This window comes from Nothobranchius furzeri, chromosome 17, assembly GCF_043380555.1.
Source record: "Nothobranchius furzeri strain GRZ-AD chromosome 17, NfurGRZ-RIMD1, whole genome shotgun sequence".
Classification (NCBI taxonomy): Eukaryota; Metazoa; Chordata; class Actinopteri; order Cyprinodontiformes; family Nothobranchiidae; genus Nothobranchius; species Nothobranchius furzeri.
In genome coordinates, this window is record NC_091757.1 from 37067926 (window position 1) to 37090040 (window position 22115).

General features: G+C 44.6%; 1 protein-coding gene and 1 long non-coding RNA gene across 2 annotated transcripts; both read left to right on the forward strand.

Annotated features, from left to right (window-relative positions):
• The first annotated feature begins 6757 nt into the window (after positions 1-6757).
• Positions 6758-7332, forward strand: LOC139063802 (uncharacterized). Its single transcript, XR_011517141.1, has 2 exons — positions 6758-7169; positions 7240-7332. It is a non-coding gene; the product is annotated as an uncharacterized lncRNA (long non-coding RNA).
• A 7142-nt stretch (positions 7333-14474) lies between these two features.
• Positions 14475-18851, forward strand: zfand5a (zinc finger, AN1-type domain 5a). The gene is made up of 6 exons (XM_015972238.3): positions 14475-14695; positions 17386-17547; positions 17669-17771; positions 17876-17961; positions 18346-18474; positions 18576-18851. The coding sequence occupies exons 2-6, from the start codon at positions 17388-17390 to the stop codon at positions 18722-18724; spliced, it is 627 nt and encodes a 208-aa protein (XP_015827724.1). The 5' UTR covers positions 14475-14695; positions 17386-17387; the 3' UTR covers positions 18725-18851.
• The last annotated feature ends 3264 nt before the right edge of the window (positions 18852-22115 follow it).

A 22115-nucleotide genomic window follows, 5' to 3' on the forward strand; every position in this document is an offset into this window, starting at 1 on the left:
TCCTTGAGTGCAATCCCCGAAGAGGGCCCGGGGTCAAAAAGCTGCTGCTGAGAAGGCTTAGCCGTGTCGGAGATCACTAAGACACATACGACCACCATCAGAAACTTCGCCAGTCCAGACACCTGGGACTTCGACCGATGGAGACCAGAAACTGGCGCACAAGCGACCTATCGAGGGCTCTGCATGGGAACACTCCTGAGCTGATGAAAGGGGGTCAACCACGAAGGGACAGACCCCAGAGGCTCTCAGTTGGAGTGCGAGTGCAGCCAGAAAGAACGGGGTCAGCCTTTAACAGTGCAGGGTCGGTTTGACCTTTGACGACACCCCCCCCACCCCCACCCCCCCACCCCCCGCAGTAGGTGGACAACGCAACATAGGACGAGGTGTCTTAGGGTGCATAGAGACAACACAGACACTAGGCATGAGACAGACCAGTGAAACACCATATCGACTAGCTACATGGGCGGCGCTGTTCAAAGCACAACGAGAAGAAATGAGGTTCGGAGGCTGCTCCGTCAGCAGAAGTTGAGCAAATTGAGTCCAGAGCTTCGACCCTTGGAGGTCAACAATGGGCTGAAGGCAATTGATCAGATCTTTGCCAAACAGAAAAGGAAAATACTCAAGGTCAGACACAAACACGGGATGACTCAACCAACTGAAGAGTCTAAGGAAGACACCGACAACAAAGTCGTTGAAACCGGAGGACAAGGACTGACGTCCACGGGCCACGGCACAGGGTTCAAGTTTTAAATTACAACTCTGGTTCTCTCCAAATGGAGGTGATCCCAAAGTGAACGAGATATGAAACAAACGTACGGCCCAGTGTCCAAGATAGTCTCACAGGTTAGCAACCCCTCTAGAGTCACAGGGATTCAGGGTTTCTGTCGGGTTTAAGTTCCTCAGGCTTGTCAGGCTGGAGCACCAGGGCTGTTGCAAGTGCAGTCGCGGCATGGTGAGGAACGATCAGGGCAAGGGCGTCATTCACCCGAGCCAGACGACCGCCCCGTGGAGGAGTACCAAGAACTCCTCCCTCCAGAGTAACCCGAAGATCACCCCCTCTTTTCATAGTATACTCGCAACCATCCACATCCAGGAGGCAAGTTTGATCAAAAAGACCTTATCCTGGACTGTAGCACCAGGGTGTCTGTTCAGATAGCAGCCAAGTTCACAGAGATAAGCACAAACCTCATGTTATTCCCCTGGATTGGGCTCAAATTTGATGATGTTCCTGACCATTCTGTAAACATCTGCAGTCATGACGGCCAGAACCCGGTCTGTTGCAACTGGAACAGGAAGGCTGATGTCAGAATCACCAGCAGCCAGGGAAGCAGGTGGTACAGCTGGAGAGGAGGCTTGTGAGACTGTACCCCTCTTACTGGGCCCAGATTGGTCAAGCGGCCGCTGAAGCATCGAAGCAAAGGCCACACGCTGTTCAGCTGCCTACAATAGTAATTTAAGCTCAACAATGTCCTTCGCCTAATTTTTAATCGTCATCACACACTGGGCCTGATCCGCCTGAAGTTTAGTTAAGTCTTCAAACAACTTAGTGACCCTCCTTTCAGCTGAGTCACGTTTCTCCCAAAGAACCACAGAGTCTTTAGACATAGATTTACAGGACTCCTCAAGGGTTAGCATCTGTTTATTTGCTTTAAATTTCAGGCAGATAAAGATGTTCTGAGTCAAGGAATTCAGCAGCGTTTATCTCCGCGAAGCTTAGGGTCAAGATTTCTGTATGGCTATAGCTGTTGTAAGCTTTGTTTTATTTACACTTTTTAAGATAAGATGTTTAAAAGATGCCTAGAATGTCACGGTCTGAGGTATTTCCCTGCTGTCACTCCCTGTCTTTTGAGTTTCCCTCTGCAGGTGGGCGTGTCTGGAGGTGACCAAGCTGCAGCAGATCTGCTCATCAGCTGGCCAGGGGTATTTAAGCAGCTGGGAGACTCCTACACTTCGCTGGATGATTACTCTACCTGGACAAACCTACACACTCATCTCTGACTGGCAGAACTCTGGAGCCCACACCATTTGGATCTCCAACTCCGCTCGTCTCTCAGCCTCTCCCCTGGCCAGACCCGCCTCCAGCTGCCCACCTAACCTCCCCGGACCTCCCCAAGCTCAGCTCCCTCCACGTCTCTTTTCTGGATCTCAGTCCCTGCTACCCAGACCGGACCACTCCTCCCTCAAACCAGTTCCCACCTCTCCAGACCGTAAGTCCTCCACATAAGCCTGATTCCCTGTGCCATCCGCAAATTGGATCTAACTCCGATCTGTCCACAGCTTCTCCCGCACCAGCTTCCTCGTGCAAGAACTCAGCTACGTTTACGCTGCTTCCTTGGTTTCCCTTTAAAAAATAAATTTTTTTTAAAACATTTTACACCGTCTCAGATCTGATTCTGTATGTCGTGGGTTAGATTTCTTCACCACAACATGACAGAATCATCCAGCCATTCCTCTAACCTCAGTACAGAATCAGTTCCCTCTGTCGTTTCCGCCACCCTAGCTCAGCACAGTGATTCACTCCAAGCTCTGTCTGATCAACTCTCCCACACTAACCACACCTTGTTTGAAGTAGGAACGATGGTAAAGGAATTAAGCCACAGACTCACCTCCCCGGAGCAAGCCTCATCCCCCGCTCAGAGTCTGCCCGGACCCGTTCTTCCTGCACCATCCAGTCTGCCCAGCTTCCGGGTCGCTACCTCTCCTCCACCGGAGACGTTTGACGGCAACCGGGAGGTTTGTCGAGGTTTTCTCCTCCAATGCCAGCTGGCTTTCCAGCGATCTCCGGAGTCTTTTTACACCGATGAAATTAAGATCTCCTACATCATCGGTCTTCTACGAGGTAAGGCACTCCGGTGGGCGGAGGCAAAAAGCCGGAACCCGCACTTCCTTAAGAGTCCGTTGGATGAGTTTCTGGCGGATTTTAAAATGACTTTTGACAAACCTGAGTCAGCGGCTGAAGTGGCCAGACAGATTTGGAGCTTACGTCAAGGGAAGCTCTCAATCGAGGATTTTGCCATAGAGTTTCGGACCCTAGCCGCCACTTCCACCCTCGATGAAGCCTCACTTAAGGGGGCGTTCACCCAGGCTCTTAACGAGCAGCTTCAGGATCAACTCGCTTTCTGCCAGGAACCACCTGATCTCGAGAGCCTTATCGCACTGTGCAGTAGGATGGAGAAGAGACATAAGGTACGCCAAAGAGGTAACAACTTCCCCTTACCTTCTCGCCTTAACTGCCCGCAAAATGTGTATCCAGCAGCTCCAGCTCCGCCCCCCAGTGAGCCCATGCAGATTGGTCGAGCTAAATTAACCCAAGAGGAGAGAAACAAGCGCATGAGTTCAGGGGTGTGTTTGTATTGCGGCATGTCTGGACATTTTGTGGCCAACTGCCCCAAGCAGTTAAACTCCAGGTCCCATCAGTAGCCCCGAGAGTACTGGTGGGAGGTTATCGGTCAGATTCAAACTCTCGGTGTTTGCTGGAATGTTCTCTGTCACATAATCACATTACTCTTCCCTCTCTCGCATTAGTTGACTCTGGCTGTGAATTAAATCTTCTTGACCAACAGCTAGTGGAGCAACTCCTGGTTACCACTTTCCCTCTACAAACACCCTACCGTGTATCCTCTCTGGACGGAGGCTCCCTCACCTCTATCACTCACAAGACTGCACCCATTCGCCTGATGACGTCAGGTAACCACAGTGAAGAACTCACCTTTTTTGTATTTCCTTCCCCTCAGTCTCCTGTGGTCCTGGGTCATCCCTGGCTTAAGAACCATAACCCCCGTATTAACTGGGTCACAAACCAAGTGGAGATGTGGAGCAATAACTGTCATTTAACCTGTTTGGGACCAGCCCGTTCTAGTTCCGAGCCTCGAGCCCTGAAGACCACACCACCCGACCTCACCGGTGTTCCGCCTGAATATCACGACCTCCAGCAGGTATTTTCTAAACATAAAGCGTCCTCATTACCACCTCACCGCCCTTACGATTGTGCTATAGATCTTCTCCCTGCAGCACCTCTTCCCTCTAGCCGTCTCTACAGCATCTCCAAGCCTGAACGTGAAAGTATGGAAAAGTACATCTCCGAGTCCCTGGCATCCGGCATAATTCGGCCTTCCACCTCTCCTCTGGGTGCTGGCTTTTTCTTTGTCTCCAAGAAGGACGGCACCCTGAGGCCTTTGCCTCGACTACCGCGGTTTAAACCAAATCACGGTGAGAAACAAGTATCCTTTACCCTTACTGTCATCCACTTTTGAACCCATACAAGATGCGACCATATTCACTAAGCTGGATCTTAGAAATGCTTACCATCTGGTTCGCATCAGAGAGGGAGATGAGTGGAAGACGGCTTTCAAAACACCAATAGGACATTTTGAGTATTTAGTCATGCCTTTTGGCCTCACGAACACACCTGCCGTTTTTCAGAACCTGGTTAACACTGTTTTGAGTGACTACCTGAACAAGTTTGTCACAGTATATCTGGATGACATTTTGATTTTTTCGAGGACCCCCGAGGAACACACCGGTCATGTCCGAGCCGTTCTCCAACGCCTACTCGAGAATCGGCTCTACGTTAAGGCGGAGAAATGCGAGTTTCATGCCCCATCTGTTAAGTTTCTGGGTTTCGTACTGGAGAGTGGAAGGCTGGGACCTGACCCCGAAAAGGTGCAGGCAGTTAAAGACTGGCCAACTCCTTCCACACGCAAACAGCTACAGAGATTTTTGGGTTTCGCAAATTTCTATCGTCGGTTTATTAAAGGGTACAGCCAGATAGCCGCCCCTTTAACACAACTAACCTCAGTTAAGAGGCCTTTCATTTGGGATGCTGAAGCCTCCAGGAGTTTCTGTGACTTAAAGGAGAGGTTCATTCAGGCCCCTATTCTCACCCGTCCAGACCCTGCAAAGCAGTTTACTCTCGAGGTTGACGCCTCGGACACTGGAGTCGGGGCTGTGCTTTCTCAAACCTCCCCCACAGATCACCGCCTCCATCCCTGCGCCTTCTTCTCACGGCGCCTCTCTCCTGCCGAGAGAAATTACGATGTGGGAGATCGTGAGCTCCTAGCTGTGAAACTCGCCTTGGAGGAGTGGAGGCACTGGCTGGAGGGAGCTGAGCACCCCATTGTGATATGGACGGATCATAAAAATCTCTCCTACCTCAAAGAAGCTAAGAGACTCAACCCACGTCAATCCAGGTGGGCCCTGTTCTTCTCACGTTTTCACTTTATCATTTCCTATAGACCAGGCAACAAGAACATCAAGCCCGACGCTCTCTCACGACAGTTCTCGGTGAATTCGGATCCCGAGCCCACTACCATCATACCACCGGATTGTGTCCTGGGAGCCGTTACCTGGGAGATACGGGATCAGGTGCTCGAGGCTCAAAAGAACTACCCCTGTCCCAATCAGGTACCCAACCGCACCCTGTTTGTTCCGCCTTCCGTCAGGCATAAGGTGATTAACTGGGCCCACACCGCCAAGTTTTCTGTCCACCCTGGTATCAGTCGTACCGTAGCCTTAATCCGGAGGTCCTTCTGGTGGCCAACAATGTTTAAGGATGTCAAGGAGTACGTTTCCGCCTGCCAAACCTGTGCCCGCAACAAGGGAAGTAACCAACCCCCTTTTGGACTATTACATCCGCTACCCATTCCCTCCAGGCCCTGGTCCCATATTGCACTAGACTTTGTCACCGGTCTTCCCCCTTCTCGAGGCTTTACGGTTATTTTGACCATTATCGACCGTTTCTCCAAGGCTTGTCACCTAGTGCCGCTAAAGGCTCTACCTTCTGCCGCTGACACTGCCACTTTGCTTGTTAAGCATGTTTTTAGGCTCCATGGCATTCCTGCGGAGATACTTTCTGACCGCGGCCCTCAGTTTATCTCAAGGGTGTGGAGGGACTTCGCCACCTGCTTAGGGGCTAAGGTGGCGCTAACATCTGGTTTTCATCCGCAGTCAAATGGCCAATGCGAGAGACTAAATCAGGAGGTAGAAGCCATGCTCCGCTGTCTGTGTTCTTCTAGCCCTTCCAGTTGGAGTACCCACCTTCCTTGGATCGAGTACGCCCATAACGCCCATGTCTCCTCCGCCACTGGACTATCCCCCTTCGAGGCCTCGACAGGTATTCAACCCAGTTTGTTCCCTTCTGTATTTCCCACCACAGTTTCCTCCGTTCCTCAGTTCCTGAAGGGGGCCCGACGGGTTTGGGCAGCCACGCAACAGGCCCTACAGAGGACTGCAGAACGCAACCGGCGTCTGGCCGACCGGCACCGGCGTCCTGCCCCAGACTATGCGCCTGGACAGCGCGTCTGGCTCTCCACCAGGGACATCAGATTAAAGGACCACTGCAGAAAACTTTCCCCCACATTCATCGGTCCCTACACGATTTCTGCTGTCGTCAACCCGTCCTCCGTCCGCTTGGATCTGCCGTCCCACATGAAGATCCACCCCGTTTTTCATGTCTCCCTCCTTAAGCCTGTCATCTCCAGTTCCCTGTGCCCTCCTGTCGACCCTCCGCCTCCTGTGCGTCTCGCTGACGGGGGCCTCGGTTACCGTGTCCAGCGCCTTCTGGATGTGCGACCTCGTGGCCGAGGTTTCCAGTACCTGGTCGAGTGGGAGGGTTATGGCCCGGAACATCGGCAGTGGGTCCCGAGGTCATGGATCGATGACCCCTCTCTCATTCGGGATTTCGAGTTGGCCCGCTCCTCCTCCTCCTCCTCCTCCTCCTCCTCTGCTCGGCCGCCAGGTGGCGTCCCTTGAGGGGGGGGGGGGTACTGTCACGGTCTGAGGTATTTCCCTGCTGTCACTCCCTGTCTTTTGAGTTTCCCTCTGCAGGTGGGCGTGTCTGGAGGTGACCAAGCTGCAGCAGATCTGCTCATCAGCTGGCCAGGGGTATTTAAGCAGCTGGGAGACTCCTACACTTCGCTGGATGATTACTCTACCTGGACATACCTACACACTCATCTCTGACTGGCAGAACTCTGGAGCCCACACCATTTGGATCTCCAACTCCGCTCGTCTCTCAGCCTCTCCCCTGGCCAGACCCGCCTCCAGCTGCCCACCTAACCTCCCCGGACCTCCCCAAGCTCAGCTCCCTCCACGTCTCTTTTCTGGATCTCAGTCCCTGCTACCCAGACCGGACCACTCCTCCCTCAAACCAGTTCCCACCTCTCCAGACCGTAAGTCCTCCACATAAGCCTGATTCCCTGTGCCATCCGCAAATTGGATCTAACTCCGATCTGTCCACAGCTTCTCCCGCACCAGCTTCCTCGTGCAAGAACTCAGCTACGTTTACGCTGCTTCCTTGGTTTCCCTTTAAAATAAATTCTTTTTTAAAACATTTTACACCGTCTCAGATCTGATTCTGTATGTCGTGGGTTAGATTTCTTCACCACAACATGACATAGAAAATGTTTTTATTTACACAATTTATAAGAATAAAAGTGAGATTTTTATCAAAAATGCTGAAAGGTATTACGCAGAACAACGCCACAGTAACAGAACTATTAAGAGTGAGAATTTGTACTGTAGGGGGCAGTAAAGCTCCACACTGACAGGCTCAAACCAAACACCAGAATCTGAAAGAAATCTTTCATCTTGTTAAGAATTATGTATGATGTAGCTGGTCTTGGTTGTATTTCATTTCTGTAACACTTTACAATAACGGTCCTTTTATTAACAATACTTATTGCATTATTAAGCAATAATAAACAAATGATATCTTCATTATTGCTCCTGATATTGTTAACTATTAAGTGTCCTTAAGGTTAGGATAAAGGGCTGGGAAGGGGGGGGATCTGCTTAGTGATACTTAATACCAACATTAATATGAAGCAGTTATTGATACTTTTTAAAAAGTGTATTAATGCTTAATAATGCACTAAATACCATTCATAAAGAGACCCTTATTGTAAAGTGTTACCGTAAATACTTTTCTTTTACCTGTTTTTTTTTCTAACTGTACTTAATTTTGTCTTTAGTTATGCACATATTGACTAGTTTGTGTTGTTTACACAACTGCTGGCCGGGACTCCCAGACAGATATCCAACAGGACAGATCATATGGAACAATTGAGATAAATAAATATATTGAAGTATGAATTTAGAATACTTGTTTTCCTGTTATGGTGAATGTACATACCTAAAAATCAGAATTAGGGACTTTCATAGGGAAGATCATATCACTTGAGCCAACATGCAATTTTCATACAGAACATTCAGCCCATTCTTACTGAGAGGCGCCACAAATCAGTACACCAGCAGTCTGCCTGAAATACTGTATGTTGGTGTCAGAACAGAAATGATAGGGGTTTGTGTGCTCTGAAAGCTCAGTTTGACCGTTTTTGATGTTACTTTGTGAACCTTTGCATTCAGTTGTAGCTACTGTACCAGTGTGCAGGCGTCGGACTGTGACTCATGCGTCTGTTGCAGTGATGAAAGCAGTGCCCATCAGGAGAACTGGTCGTCTCTAGACTCTGTGCCTCCTAACACATGCCAGAGTGACTGGAAAAACAAGAGGAAGCAGGTCTAGTGAGGACAACAGACAATATCATCAATTAAATATGAGAAGCTCGTTACGAAGACAGTTAAGTAAGGTCACCTAGAAACAGTCACTGCAAGGAGTCTATTTTATGTGCTGTTTCTATTTTCAGTCTAAAGAAACAGCCATGAGCTGAGTTAAAGTCTTCTCTGTTTAACTATTGTTGATGCTAAATGTAAAGCAGCAGGGAGTTTAGGCCCCGAGGGGAAAGCCTAGCTTGTTTTTGTAAGGAAAGGAAAGGAAGTGAGAGAAGAGTTCAGGTTAATCCAGGTGTGACTCAGGCTGTAAACTCTTTTTTTTTTTTTTTTTTTTTTTGCCGCAGGCACCAAAATGAGACGTTCATCACATACTGATACTTATCACAATGTCTTTCAGCGTCACAGATTATTTTCACCTTCAAGACCATCTGGGATATCTGGTTGCTTCTGACTAGTGGAAACTATCTTTTTAATTTCAAAATAAACAAAAACACAGACCGACGTGCTTTTATCAACATGCTTCAATTTGAAACTCATCTCATCTCCACTTGAATCTCTCCCTCCTTTGTTTTCCCTGTAACTGAATTCCTTCCCCGTTTGTGGTTGTTGTTAAAATGACAAACAAGGAGTTTCAAGCCATTTTACTATGCAGATCAAAAAAGAACCTAAGCCCAAGTGTTAGAAGAGGAACCTCCATGTTTAGGTGAGTCAGGCACAAACACAGAAAGCCCTGTAATCATGCATGAGTAAAAGCAGCGTCATCCAGCAGGGAGGCACGCTCGGGTGGTGTTGAGGGCAGGACTTGGCCACAGAAACTGACAGATTAGGGGAGAAAGAGGAGGGAAAGGCGTGGCCTGTCCCCACAGTCATAAGCACGTGGCTGTACTCGTTTGCACGAGGGAACAGCGACAAAGACCAGCCAGTCTGGGAAAGAGAGCAGAGCTGAACACTGGACGTCTGCTGCACACACATGCTCTGACCTCCACATGCACACTCACATGCAGCATTAGATCAAGACTTGCAGGCGTGCGGTCACTCACAGAATCACAACAACCGCTTGAGTACAATCACTCCAGTCAAAGTCAAGAACTGTCCATACACACATATTGAGAAGATAAACATAAGTAGTTTCAAATGGACTTTTAGCTGTGGATTACATATGACAGTTGTCTGCTGTTTAAAAGTGTTTCAGCTTCATTTCTATCTGCGGCAAGTATCCCGTTGTTTTTGCAAGAATGCAAAAAATGTACGAATTTTAAATAAAACTGACCGTGATTCACACAAATTTGTTGTTCCTGTTTCACATTTTACTTTACTGGGTTGAGCTCATTAACGCGTAACTGCTAACTTTGTGACAGCGTTTGGCAGACAGTGCTGGAGTTGTTGAGGGGATGGTTTTGATACTGAGCAGAGCTTATCTTGCCCCAGACGCAGCTTCTATAAACAGATAAGCTGCCATCCCCACCACTAGTCCCTTTATCAACAGGGCCTCAACGCACCAAAGCCAGACACAAGCTGTGTGTGTGTGTGTGTGTGTGTGTGTGTGTGTGTGTGTGTGTGTGTGTGTGTGTGTGTGTGTGTGTGTGTGTGTGTGTGTGTGTGTGTGTGTGTGTGTAGTGGGCCAATATCTGCCCAGTAACTACAAACAGGCTGCTCCAGATTCAACAGAAGTAATCCTCACAGCCTCTTACACACACAGGCATACATACAGACTATAAATCACACACACACACACACACACACACACAGAGAGAGAGAGAGAGAGAGAGAGAGAGAGAGAGAGAGAGAGAGAGAGAGAGAGAGAGAGAGAGAGAGAGAGAGAGAGAGAGAGAGAGAGAGAGAAAACATGGTTGTAAATTGTACTATCTGTTGTCATGGCAACTTTGTCAATTCCAGTCTCTCACGTGCGTCCGTCATAGTCAGGGGGAGGAAAAAAACAAAGAATAAACACCTACATCCCACATAAAGCACATGTCTACAGGCCAGGCTATGACAGCGAGGGGGGTGGGTAAATGATACTCAACACCATGGTCTCGCCTCAGCTGCCCCCTCCTCTCGCTGAAACCCATGAACCTTCACATACTAACCACACACATGCTCCTTCTCTTCTGCTCTGCATTAACACCACACTCAAACACAAAGAGCTCAGTGTAAAACACAGACAAGGTTTCCTTTCCTTCCCCCACCCCATACCCTCTCATGTTGTGAAGAGCTTTTGAGCGAAAGTCTGAACAACAGAGGAGTGATACTACTCCTGTATGTGTTAGCCTCACAGCAGATCGTGTAATTAAAGGGTCTAGAATTCCTTGACATAATGCGAATCACCTGCTGCCTTTCATTCTAAAGTTCTAAGTGAATAGATCAAAAGAGAAGAACGATGGAGCTCCTGCAGACTCTTGGAAACTGCACGCATTTTCAAGCTGTTTTGTAAAATCTGTTATCTCAAATTATGCAGATTTTATCTGAAAATCGATTAAATTAAGTCATAGCCAATTTTTATGATTTCCAATTTCAGCTGGCTGTGACAGTCACCTTGACTTAGACCGTCTACAAACGATGTTGATGAATTAGTTCATTTCTGAAAGCGTCATTAAAATCCATCCAGGGGTTAATAATCTCATGTTGGAGATTACTACCAACTCAACAAAGTTGCCATTTTTTTATCCTTTAGACAGCTGATGATAAAAATGATAACATGAACATTAGATAATAGAATGTGTTTTAAGCCCTATGGTAAAGGTGACTCCTTTCTATTGATTTGTGTTATTGATCAACTATTTGTTTAGACTTAAATTCTTCAAGGCTGTAAAACGTGGATAAAATGTGTAACCCACTAGTGCCATGCCAGTTGTCAGGGTAAAGTTGTGTAAAGAAACAAAGAAAATACACAATGTAATTCCAGCCCGTTTCAGGCTGTTAAACATCAACAACTTGCCTGTAGTCCATTTGTGTACATGTTCAATATCTGAAAGCACTGCTGGCTGTGTGTGTGCATGTTTCTGTTTCTGGTAGAGGGGGTGAGAAAGAGAGAGTACCCTCATTCCCCTTGACAAATACCAGGAAAATTCACAACAGCTCCTATTTTTGCTTTCATCGTGCTTCACTTCCAGTTTAAATCCATCTGAACAAACTGTGACTTCTGACCTACTCGTCCATGTATTCCATGAATACACACACTCATAGAAGACAGCATGTTCCCTCAGAGAGCACACCAACACCACCAGTGATTGCTTGCTCAACAAAGCTGCCTGCAGCGCCCAAGGATGTGTGTCTGACGTAATGCTGAAAAGGTGGGGGAATATGTTTAGACTTGTTGAACCTCAGGGCAAACAATAGAGCACAAATAACACACCACAAAGAAATGTCATTATCAAATTATGTATTCACATGCCTGTCAAAAACCGAAGTTAGGGTGAAACTTCCCTTTACACGATCATCTTAAAGGTCTGCGAATGTAAAATAATCACACCTTTTATACTCAGTAAACAATCAAGGTAGGGTTTGTGTTGAATGTATGGATCCACCTCCTCATTGTTGTAGTGTATTTGTCTTTGTCTTAATTCTCAGTGCAGATAGGGGGAGTGTGCATTACTTGTATGTGTGCGTGCATGTAGTTACGTGTGTGTGTGTGTGTGTGTGTGTGTGTGTGTGTGTGTGTGTGTGTGTGTGTGTGTGTGTGTGTGTGTGTGTGTGTGTGTGTGTGTGTGTGTGTGTGTGTGTGTGTGTGTGTGTGTGTGTGTGTGAGCCAAAGTTTTACTCATTGTTGGTCATTCACATGTGAGGTTATGACATGAATGTGTATATAGGTTTTATGGGTTTTACAAATGTGTAATTTGGATGTGTTTTTAGAATTTAGAGATTTTAGTGCCGGCTGCTTCACAATGCTGTCTCGAATTGCCCCTCGGGGACTAATAAAGTTGTCTTGAGTCTTGAGTTACACAGGAGATTTTTTGTTCATTTTCTAAGAACTCTCCTTGTATGGTAGCCCATTACCAGCACTCAGATTTAAAACAACTATCTTATAATTATGAATTAGCTATCTCATTATAATGAGATGCTACCTCATAATTCTGACTTGGGTATCTCAAGTCATAGTTATGAGATACTAAGTCATAATTATGAAATAGTCAGAGATACTATCTCATAATTATGAGATACTAAGTCATAATTAGGAGATACTAAGTCATGTTCCTTGAGTTAAAAGAGAAGTAGGGAAATATGCTTTTAGTTTTAAGGCCCCTTATCTCTTCGGTCCATATCTTCATTTAGAATGTTTGGCAGAGCCTTGAGTGATTATTTTCAGAACATTTGTCAATGTTTCTAATTGTGTTTCTTTGACTTCTGCTCTCACTGGTTATTTTTATATTTTATTTATGTTGTTCAGTCAAGTGTGTTCATTAGTTCAGACCTGTGGTTGTCTTTACTTCATGTCTGTAGTGGGGTTTGTGCTTGAGGGGTGGGTTTCAAATTCAAATTCAAAGATACTTTATTAATCCCTGAGGGAAATTAGAGTTTGAGTATTGTGAGTCATTGTGTGTGTGTGTGTGTGTGTGTGTGTGTGTGTGCGCTTGCATGCGTGCGTGCGTGCATTTGTGTGTGTGTGTGTGTGTGTGTGTGTGTGTGTGTGTGTGTGTGTGTGTGTGTGTGTGTGTGTGTGTGTGTGTGTGTGTATGTATGTGTGTGTGTGTGTGTGTGTGTGTGTGTGTGTGTGTGTGTGTGGTAATCACTGACTACCGGTATATATTTTGAGGTTGTAATGCTGCTTGTGTCTGTGATCTCCGATCTGCTTTTTTGTTCGTTCTTGATCTGAAATAATGGAGGACCCCCTTGAAAACTAGATGTTTCATCGCAAGAGGTTAATCCTCCTTATAAAGATATGTTAATAAGATAGAATCTCACAAATATCACTTCGCTATCTCATAATTATGAGATAATTATTTTTCTATCTGAGTGGTGGGAATGGGCTTCCACACTTCATGTGTAATCTGTTAAACTTTAGTTGTTGTTGTTTTCTTCTCAGTAGATTAGAAGAATCCCCTAAACAAAACTGGTAGCTTTTCCAATATGTTCTCAGTGGAGCCACAATCCGCTTTACAACCAAAATACCTATTTCATAATAGTTTTACAACAGACCAGAAAGCACAGTGATCTCTAGTGCTAGTCAGCACATTTATTTCACCACTCACGAGATGTGTTTACACCACCACCACGTGCCTGTGTGTACTTCTGTCTAAGTGTGCTTTTTAAAATCTGGTGTTTTTCTGCTGCAAATTTGAGTTATGAGATTTTTAAAGCATGTGCTTTCTTGTAACTAGGATGAGGGTTGTATTTCAGTTAAACTGAGTAAAAAGTTTAAACTTGGACATATAGTTTTGGTAATGTAGATGCTTTTTAAGTAATTTAGGACTTTCAAAAAAATTATCTTTTTAGCAAAAAACAAAAACAAATAAATAACCCAGTGATGACATTTATAATTCCTGCAACTGTTATTTTGTGAAATTTATTATTATGTTGGCTTGTTTTTGTCTTACTTTTTTATAGTGTGTGGGGGCCCCGGCATAACCAACTGACTCCATATTTCAAGTTGTAAATCTGCTTCTTTGGTAGAAATTACCAAAAAGATGATAGCAGGGCTCTCAACAAGCAAACTCTTTTCTGATATACAATAAAGGTTTCATTACAAACAGGATTTCCTTGTTAAGCAAACATTTTAGCACAACTATTCATTCACTTAGGTGTATTACTCAGTAAATGGACCCGTGTCCTTGTAGGTGGATGACGAATAGACATGTAATAACCTAACGCTATGTTGGTTTTGCGCATGAGCACGCCCGGCTCCTCCCCGCCCTTGTGCCCTCACAGCGTCAGACAGCCGCTCGGGGCTCCACGGGTAGCCAATTGGTTTTACCCGTGACATCATCCACCACTCCTCTCTAGCTAAAGAAGGAAACAAACATCCATCCAGAAGAGGACAGGACACGGCGAGAGGAAGGAGGAAAAGGCAGGAGGCCGAGGAGAGGAGAGGACAGCCAAAACCGTTTAATCTCATCGGACGAGGGGGACGGAGACTCATTAAACGCCGCTACAAAGACGCCAAGACTTACTCGGACCGGAAACCGTCGACATTTTTCGTTCAAACAGTCACTTTATTTCACCCTCTCGCGAGAAATTCATCATTTTTAAGCAGGTGATCATTCTTGATTATTGTTCATTTTTACTGAATTTTAACGGAGCTGAATGTATCGACATAAACAAGCAAGAGGCGAGTGTTTCTACTCAGGTGATGGTCGATCATGGCGACCTTTAACTGTGGCTTTAAAAGGTCAGGCGGTGTGATGGGTTCTGTGTGGTGAACATCCTTTTTGTCTTAGCTCTTGTAAGTTGCCACCAACATGTCCTCCACCTGACTTGAAATATCACAAGTCTTCAAACGTGACTCCAGCAGAAACCAGACGGAGAGGGGGAAAAAAGCAAGGGAGGGAGCTAGCTAGTCCTGTCTGCTTTTCAGTTTGTCCCGAGCTGGGGGATGGGGGAGCCACAGTATGTTAATTCCTGTCAACAAATAGAACATTTATAAGCAGAATAGACAAGTAGAGCGAGAGACTTGCTCTGAAATGAGCACACAGCGTTTGCTTTGATATTATAGGATCAAGCTAACTACCTGCGTTTAGCTGTAGATCCGTCTTGGACGAGGTTTGCTCGGTCTTTGCTAAGACTTTGTGAAGCCACCTAGCCGTCTCTTAAGTGCCTAATCGTGATTATACAACCCTTTCTGGTCAAATTGATTTGTTGAAAACACGCAGAACGTGTGAACTGGTACAAACGCTGCCATAAATCCGAGATGTATAAACGATGTCTAAACAGGAAGCAGGGAGATTGCAGACAAAGGAAGAAAGAAGAAACAAAGAAAGCAGACACCACACTGTCTAGACCTGGTTGTTTCACGAACGATCAGCGCTGCTAGCTCCCTGTCAGATTATTGTTTTTAAATGCAAATTTTTAAAACTGGTATCAATTTCCTGCTAAAACAGTTGAAGGGGGACTGTTTGTGGCCTGCCCTTCACTCTGACTAAGGAGTTTCCACAGCAAAGGCCTGAAATATGAGCAAAGTTTGCAGCTGATAAACAAGCAACAATCTTCCTCTTTGTTTGCTTCTGATGTGTCTCCTTCAGAGTGGGCTCATCACACTGACAACATGTCAAAACAGCAGTTCTCAGCGTTTGCTGCTGCAACGATTTGCAATAACTTAAGAAAGGAAACTGTGGTTGTGACTGGTGATGTGTCCTATGCTGGAAACCCCCCAGCTCTCCCTGGGCAGTCAATAACAGTTAAACCTTTCCTCATATGCTGTGTTGCAAAATTGCAAGCAGAGAGTATTTTTCCCCTTTCCTTATCTTTGTTTTTGTGAGTTATGGGTTAATATTTAAGGAACGTGGCAGTTGTTTGCAGTGACTGCTGGAGCAGATTTGACAGCTGAGCCTTGCTGTTCATTGTTTGTGTCTGAAAGTCAGCAGTTACTACGTTTAACTTCTGTAGTCATGTTTTATGTCTCTGGTGTGATTTAGCCCCAGTTATGAATCAGTAACAATATAATTATAGTATTTTGTCAAGAAGCAAACAATGTCTTTTTTGCGTTTTTCCAGTGACTTTCTTTGTTGACACTGGTGACTCCCTTTAGAGAGAGAGAGCAAAACAGGGTTTGGCTGTTTGCTGAAGAATGTTGAGTACTTGGCATACTTCAAATAAACTTGCAGGACGTTTCCAAAACACCTTTCTGTCTCTGCTTGAATGTTTTGGTTTGCCTGCTCTTGTCTGTGATCAGACTAGGAATGATTTTCAGCAAAGTGAGCAGCTGTTGTGTTGCATCAGAGCAGAGCTGAAGGTTGTTTATAAGGGAGATGTGATCAGATGGATCCTGAAACTGTCCAGGCAGGGCGGGCGTAGAGGAAGCTTTTTACCCTACTAATCTAGGTCCGCCCCGCCTCCCTGTTTGTCGTAGAGGTTTTTGATCTATTGCGTAAAAGTCTGCATCTCCTATTACACAACTTCCTGTTGTATTGCAGCAAAGGCGGGATTGCTACGTCACAGAGATACTTGTTCTGCCAAACTGCACTCATACAGGATTGTTTACCGACTGGAGTTGCACTGATCGATGACACATAAACCTTTGTAGTACTTTTTATTACCAGGAGCACGGGACATCTTTGGAAACTGCTGATCTATGTGGTTTATCATCTTTCGGGAACAGAATGTCATTTCACCTGATGAGAAATGTTTGTTCTGTTGTGGTGAGGTGTACTGCCACTGAGTCAGAACATCTAGTTGTATAAAAAAAGGAAGTACAGCAGATGCCCTGATAAGGAAATGTTAGCAGTTGTGAATAATAACAACGTTCCTCTAAGTTCTCCTGAGAGCAAGCCAGAAGTTGATACAGTTGTTCTAGCTACAAGGAAATAATGAAATGAGTTTGACAACAGTACAGTTGATTAAAACGATCTTCGTCAAGATGGCTGGGCAATGCTTGGGTTAAACAGTAGAGAACTGTTTTCAGATCTGCCACAGGAGGAGCTCAAGGGACAAAGTCATCCAGCTTTTACTGAAAGCTCTGAACAGGACCGAGTGTGTTGTTTGTTCTGGTTTCCTGAGCTCTCATTACTGTATTCAGACTAAAGGGCAAGTCAAAGTAGACAGGTGTGTTGTTCTTGAATTTTCATATCATTCCCTTTGTTATCTGTCATCTTTTCCCTGGAACTAGATCAACAGAGAAACTTTTGCTTTAGTGTGTTTCAGACGGAAGTATTTGTGCCGAGACAAAAGTTTTCTCTGTGCCTGTCGGTCCACTAAGCATTCTCTCCCCCTCTCCGTCTCTCCTTTTAGCAATGGCTCAAGAGACCAACCAGAGCCCAGTCCCCATGCTTTGTGCCATGGGCTGTGGTTTCTATGGCAACCCACGAACCAATGGCATGTGCTCTGTGTGTTACAAGGAACACCTGACGCGACAGCAGAGCAGCGACCGCATGAGCCCCCTCAGCCCGATGGGTAAGATGACTGAAAAGATTTGGATCCATTGGTTGTGAAATAAGTAACTTGGTGTGTGTTGGGTCCCTTTGGTCTTCTATTTGTGTGTGTTTAATTTTTGTTTTTTTTTCTCCAAATCAAGGCTCCACTGCTAGTCCTACCTCAGAGGCCTCAGCCATTCAGAGACTAGAAGCCAGTCTAGCAAAGGTTGAAGCCTCTCCTGCCTCTTCACCAGACATGTCTCGGTCGGTACCAGCTGAGGCGTTTTTGTGTTTGTGCTCGTTAATAAACTGTTTAAGTTCATGTGAACTGCTGACTGACTGCTTTCCTATTTATCTCCAACCCACAGGGCCGTTCAAGGATCTCTTCCTGTAACTCAACAGATGACAGAAATGAGCATCTCCAGAGAGGAGAAGTCTGAACCTCTAGAGCCTGGTAAAACACACACTCGCACTTGTTTGTATAGCAGACATATCCCAGAACATATTGTCACACACCGTTGATAGCTCTCAGATGTCTTAAGGAACAACCACAGCTTATTTATTTTTTCTGCTGTGCTGCGTACTTTAAAGTCAACAGTTGGTTTTTACTTACAGCTTCCAGAAGGAGATGGTGTCTAAAAATAGACCTGTTTAAAAATACCTTTTAAACCTGAGGACACTCTGATTTGTTCCTGTCGACTAGAGTGTTTCTTACACTAGAGTACTGATGATTTCTGTTGGGGCAAGGGAAAACAGGCCCTCAAATTAAACCATTTATGTTTATTTTGGCACTTGGCAAATTAGTGAATTTTATTTTTTTTACATCTTTTTTTAACAGTTGTAAATCAGCCTGCTGCATCTAGCCTGACTCCTGTAGCTTCTTCCAGCTCTGAAGAAGGCAAGGGTGACACCCCCAAACCCAAGAAGAACAGGTGCTTTATGTGTCGCAAAAGGGTGGGCCTTACAGGTGAGCAGAAGGAACCAACCCTAGATGGAAAAATCAAGTCTTTGTTTTTTCACCTGTCTTGTAGTTGTTCAGACTTTGACTCGCAGCAATTCTGCTTCCAGGGTTCGACTGTCGCTGTGGCAACCTGTTCTGTGGCATCCACCGATACTCCGACAAGCACAACTGTCCCTATGATTACAAAGCCGAAGCTGCCGCCAAGATCCGTAAAGAAAATCCTGTGGTTGTGGCTGACAAGATCCAGAGAATATAGAGTTGGAGAGAAAAGGAAAAGAAAAAAAATGGCTGTATTGTCAATGAGGAAACACCATAAGAAAGACTGGAGTGTGATTGTGAACCTTTGAAATGAACACCGTCATGAGTGGCTAACAGGATCAAGAGGACTTGACTTACAAAATCACAAACTCAAGAAAGTAATGGATAAAAAGAAGAAAAAACAAAAGATCCTGTCTGGGGTGATGCATGAATGATCACTTTTTCTCCTTTTTTTTTTTTTTTTTGTTTGTTTTTGTAATCATTTATTAGTTTTATTCAGATTTTTGTGGTGTGAACTTGCCTCTGTTGAGCCCTTTCTTTTCTAAGACTATAAGTTGTCTTATTAAGAGCAGACCAGGCAAAATGTCCAGGAATGCGCTGTGCTTCACCCACCCCTGCCAGGTGACATTTTGTGCCAAACAAGTCATTTCACTGAACCCTGCAGTGTGTCAGACACAGGCAGGTCTCTCAAAAACATTCAGACAATATAGAGAAAAAGGCTGCACCAGACCCTCAACCGTTAAAAACACTTTCCATGTCACAATCCTTTATTGGTTTGTCTTTCCTAGATTTATCTACCTCAGAGCGGCTGTATTGCACTACATTGCCTTCCCCTTAGTCGTGGTTTTGACCCCAGCAGAATAGTGGATCATCGTGACACTCATCCTTGTTGACCCTTTGATCCGTTCGCCTGTATTGACGATGATTGGTTGTGCTGACACTGTTTCAGTCAGATCTAGAGGCATCATGCTAATTAGGGTAAAAAATCTAACCCAACCCCACTTTCTTTGTAATCTGAACATTTAAAATGGACTTGCTAACCGAGGCATCTGATTGGTCCGGTGTCAGATTGTAATGCAACACCTGGTGCAGGGCTGTGTGCATTAAAGTGAGAGGAAACGCAACACCCGTTCCTGATGAGCCTGGTGGGGGATTTTTAGGCTACAGTGTTGTAGGGGCATAAATGAACGGATTAAATGCATGAGTTACTTTTCATCTGCATTGGTGTTTTTAAAGTATCGCTCATTTGGGGGTTGGGGGAGTTTTATTTCCAGATAATTTTCTGATATGTGGTTTTATTTTTTGTTTGTTTTCATTTTGTTGATGTTGGCACATGAATTCGGTGCATTTTGGGGGGAATCTTTTTTTTTTTGTTTATTTGTTTTCATGTGCTAACATAACATTCATGTGAGCACAGACTGTGGGTGTGTGTGTGGGTGTGTTGTCCCCCGACCCCTTTAGCTGTTGAGCTACCTGGTTTATCAGCACATGTTTACAGAAGTACAGGAGCATGCCAGAGCTAGATTTATGAAAATTAATAGAAACAAATATTAGATGTAACTTCTCATCTGTCTATTGGTCTGTTTGTCTGCTTTAGGATGCCGTAGAGGATGTGTGAGTGGGTGTGTATTTGTGCGCGTGCATGTGCACATACCTGTGCAAAAGTATGTTTTTCATAGCTGGCTGACACACGTATGTCTGACTGGTTCCTTTTCCCTGTAAGGATGTTTTTCTTTTAAATGATAACTATGTATCTGCTTGAGTTCCTTTTCTTTTCTGACTTAGTTATATGCAAATTTGTACAAAAAATGAAAAAAAGAGCAAACTGTGTTAATATTTATGTATTACGTATAATCTTGCTATCCAGCAGTACAACAGAATAGTATCATGTAAATAAAACTGTACAGAGAGAGATAACCAAGTGTGTGTGTGTGTGTGTGAGTGAGATCACACAGCCAGTGGTATAAAATTCGTTTTGATGGGAGTTTAGATGCTTCACCTCATTCCTCACCTTGGCTAACCTGCCCTGGCGATGTCACTTTGGAGGCTGCTCAGACCTCGTCTGGGTCAAACAGGAAATATTAATCCCTGCCTGCTGGAAAAATGTGATCCCGTTCTACTTAATCCTGATTTAACACCGCATCGGCTTGTGTGTGTGTGTGTGTGTGTGTGTGTGTGTGTGTGTGTGTGTGTGTGTGCGCGCGTGTGTGTGTGTGTTCTTACCTCTAATGTGAGATCCTAGACAGTGTGTGTTCACAGATGACGTCACAGCAACAGCTGCTCAGACAGCTGAGGCACACTCATGACGCTCCTGTGACAGAGCTACAAGGACCACATTGTTCACACACAGGTCCAAAGGAACAATGGGGGAGTCCCTTTAGGCTGCACTGTGTGAGAAAATCTTTCAAGTCTTAAATAAGTCACCACCAACTTAAACACGTTTTAACAGTAAAAACACACTCTTCGTTTGTGCTAAAGACTTCAGCATCCTACACATGCCTTAACTATGAATTTCTTGTTCTGTTTTGTTCTGTCTATTAACAGGTAGGTCCTCCTGACTAAAGCTGGATCAGTAGTTCACGATTACTAAAAGAGAAGTTGCTGACATATGTGCGATGAATGTGCCACTTAACTAGTAGTTATTTAACAAATCCTTAGTTAAACCACTGCAGGAGACAAATGCAAAGTCAGATATAATATTATCCGCATATATGACAACCAGACATCAAATGCATGTTTCACTTTTGGTGAAATCTTCTGTTTCGATTTAATATAATTGACAAATTTAGGATTTATGTATTGTAAATTAGCACTGAAACTTTTTACTTCAACAGATAAACATGTAAAAAGATTTTCATTCCTATATGGTGAATGCTCATAAATACAGAACTCACATGTAAACACATGATGGCACAGAACATTCTAGAGCAGCTGGAGGCTGTTTGATGCACAAGTCAAAAGTGTCACTGAGCAAATGTTTATTGGTCTCAATGCTGCCATCTGGCGGTTAGTGCTGGAACAGTGCAACAAATCTGTCGCAGCTGCAAACTTCAGAGAAAATATAAGTCTCAAAAGGTTATGCAGACTGAAAACATTGGGGTGGGAGTCCTATTTTCATGTTGCTATTTGATTATTCAAAAAAAAACTACAAATCCAAACTTTCTCAAAATAGAAATTCAGTGATCACGTTTAAAATACAAATTTACTTTTGCCGGTGGAAGCTGCAGTTAAAGAATATTTTAAAAAAGGTTTCCTTGATTGATTTCCTAAATGTCAATGTTGATTACCCTTTTTTTCAAAACTTTATTGAACAAGGTGAAAGTATACAATCAAATTGCATACAAAATTGAACAAAAATGAAACATACCAGGGGGTGTACTACAGAAATGTTACACACATCCAAATAACTTATAGGTGGTGCAAATAGATATAGTTTTTAAAGCTTTTTTGTTTAGTGATCCACTAATCAATTTTATGTAAGATAGAGTGTCACTATAATAGTGCTTGAAATTAGGTTTTTGGTTACTATATTTGCATTTGTGGAGATAGAATTTAGCTAGAATAATTAACAAATTTATAACAAAGTATACATCTTCCTTTCTGTGCTT

Excerpts from the sequence above, each read along its gene's own strand:
- zfand5a (XM_015972238.3), top strand. The coding sequence starts at position 17,388 with ATGGCTCAAGAGACCAACCAGAGCCCAGTCCCCATGCTTTGTGCCATG. Across the intron at positions 17,772-17,875 it reads TCTTCACCAGACATGTCTCG|GGCCGTTCAAGGATCTCTTC; the intron begins GTCGGTACCAGC and ends TCCAACCCACAG. Across the intron at positions 18,475-18,575 it reads CAAAAGGGTGGGCCTTACAG|GGTTCGACTGTCGCTGTGGC; the intron begins GTGAGCAGAAGG and ends TTCTGCTTCCAG.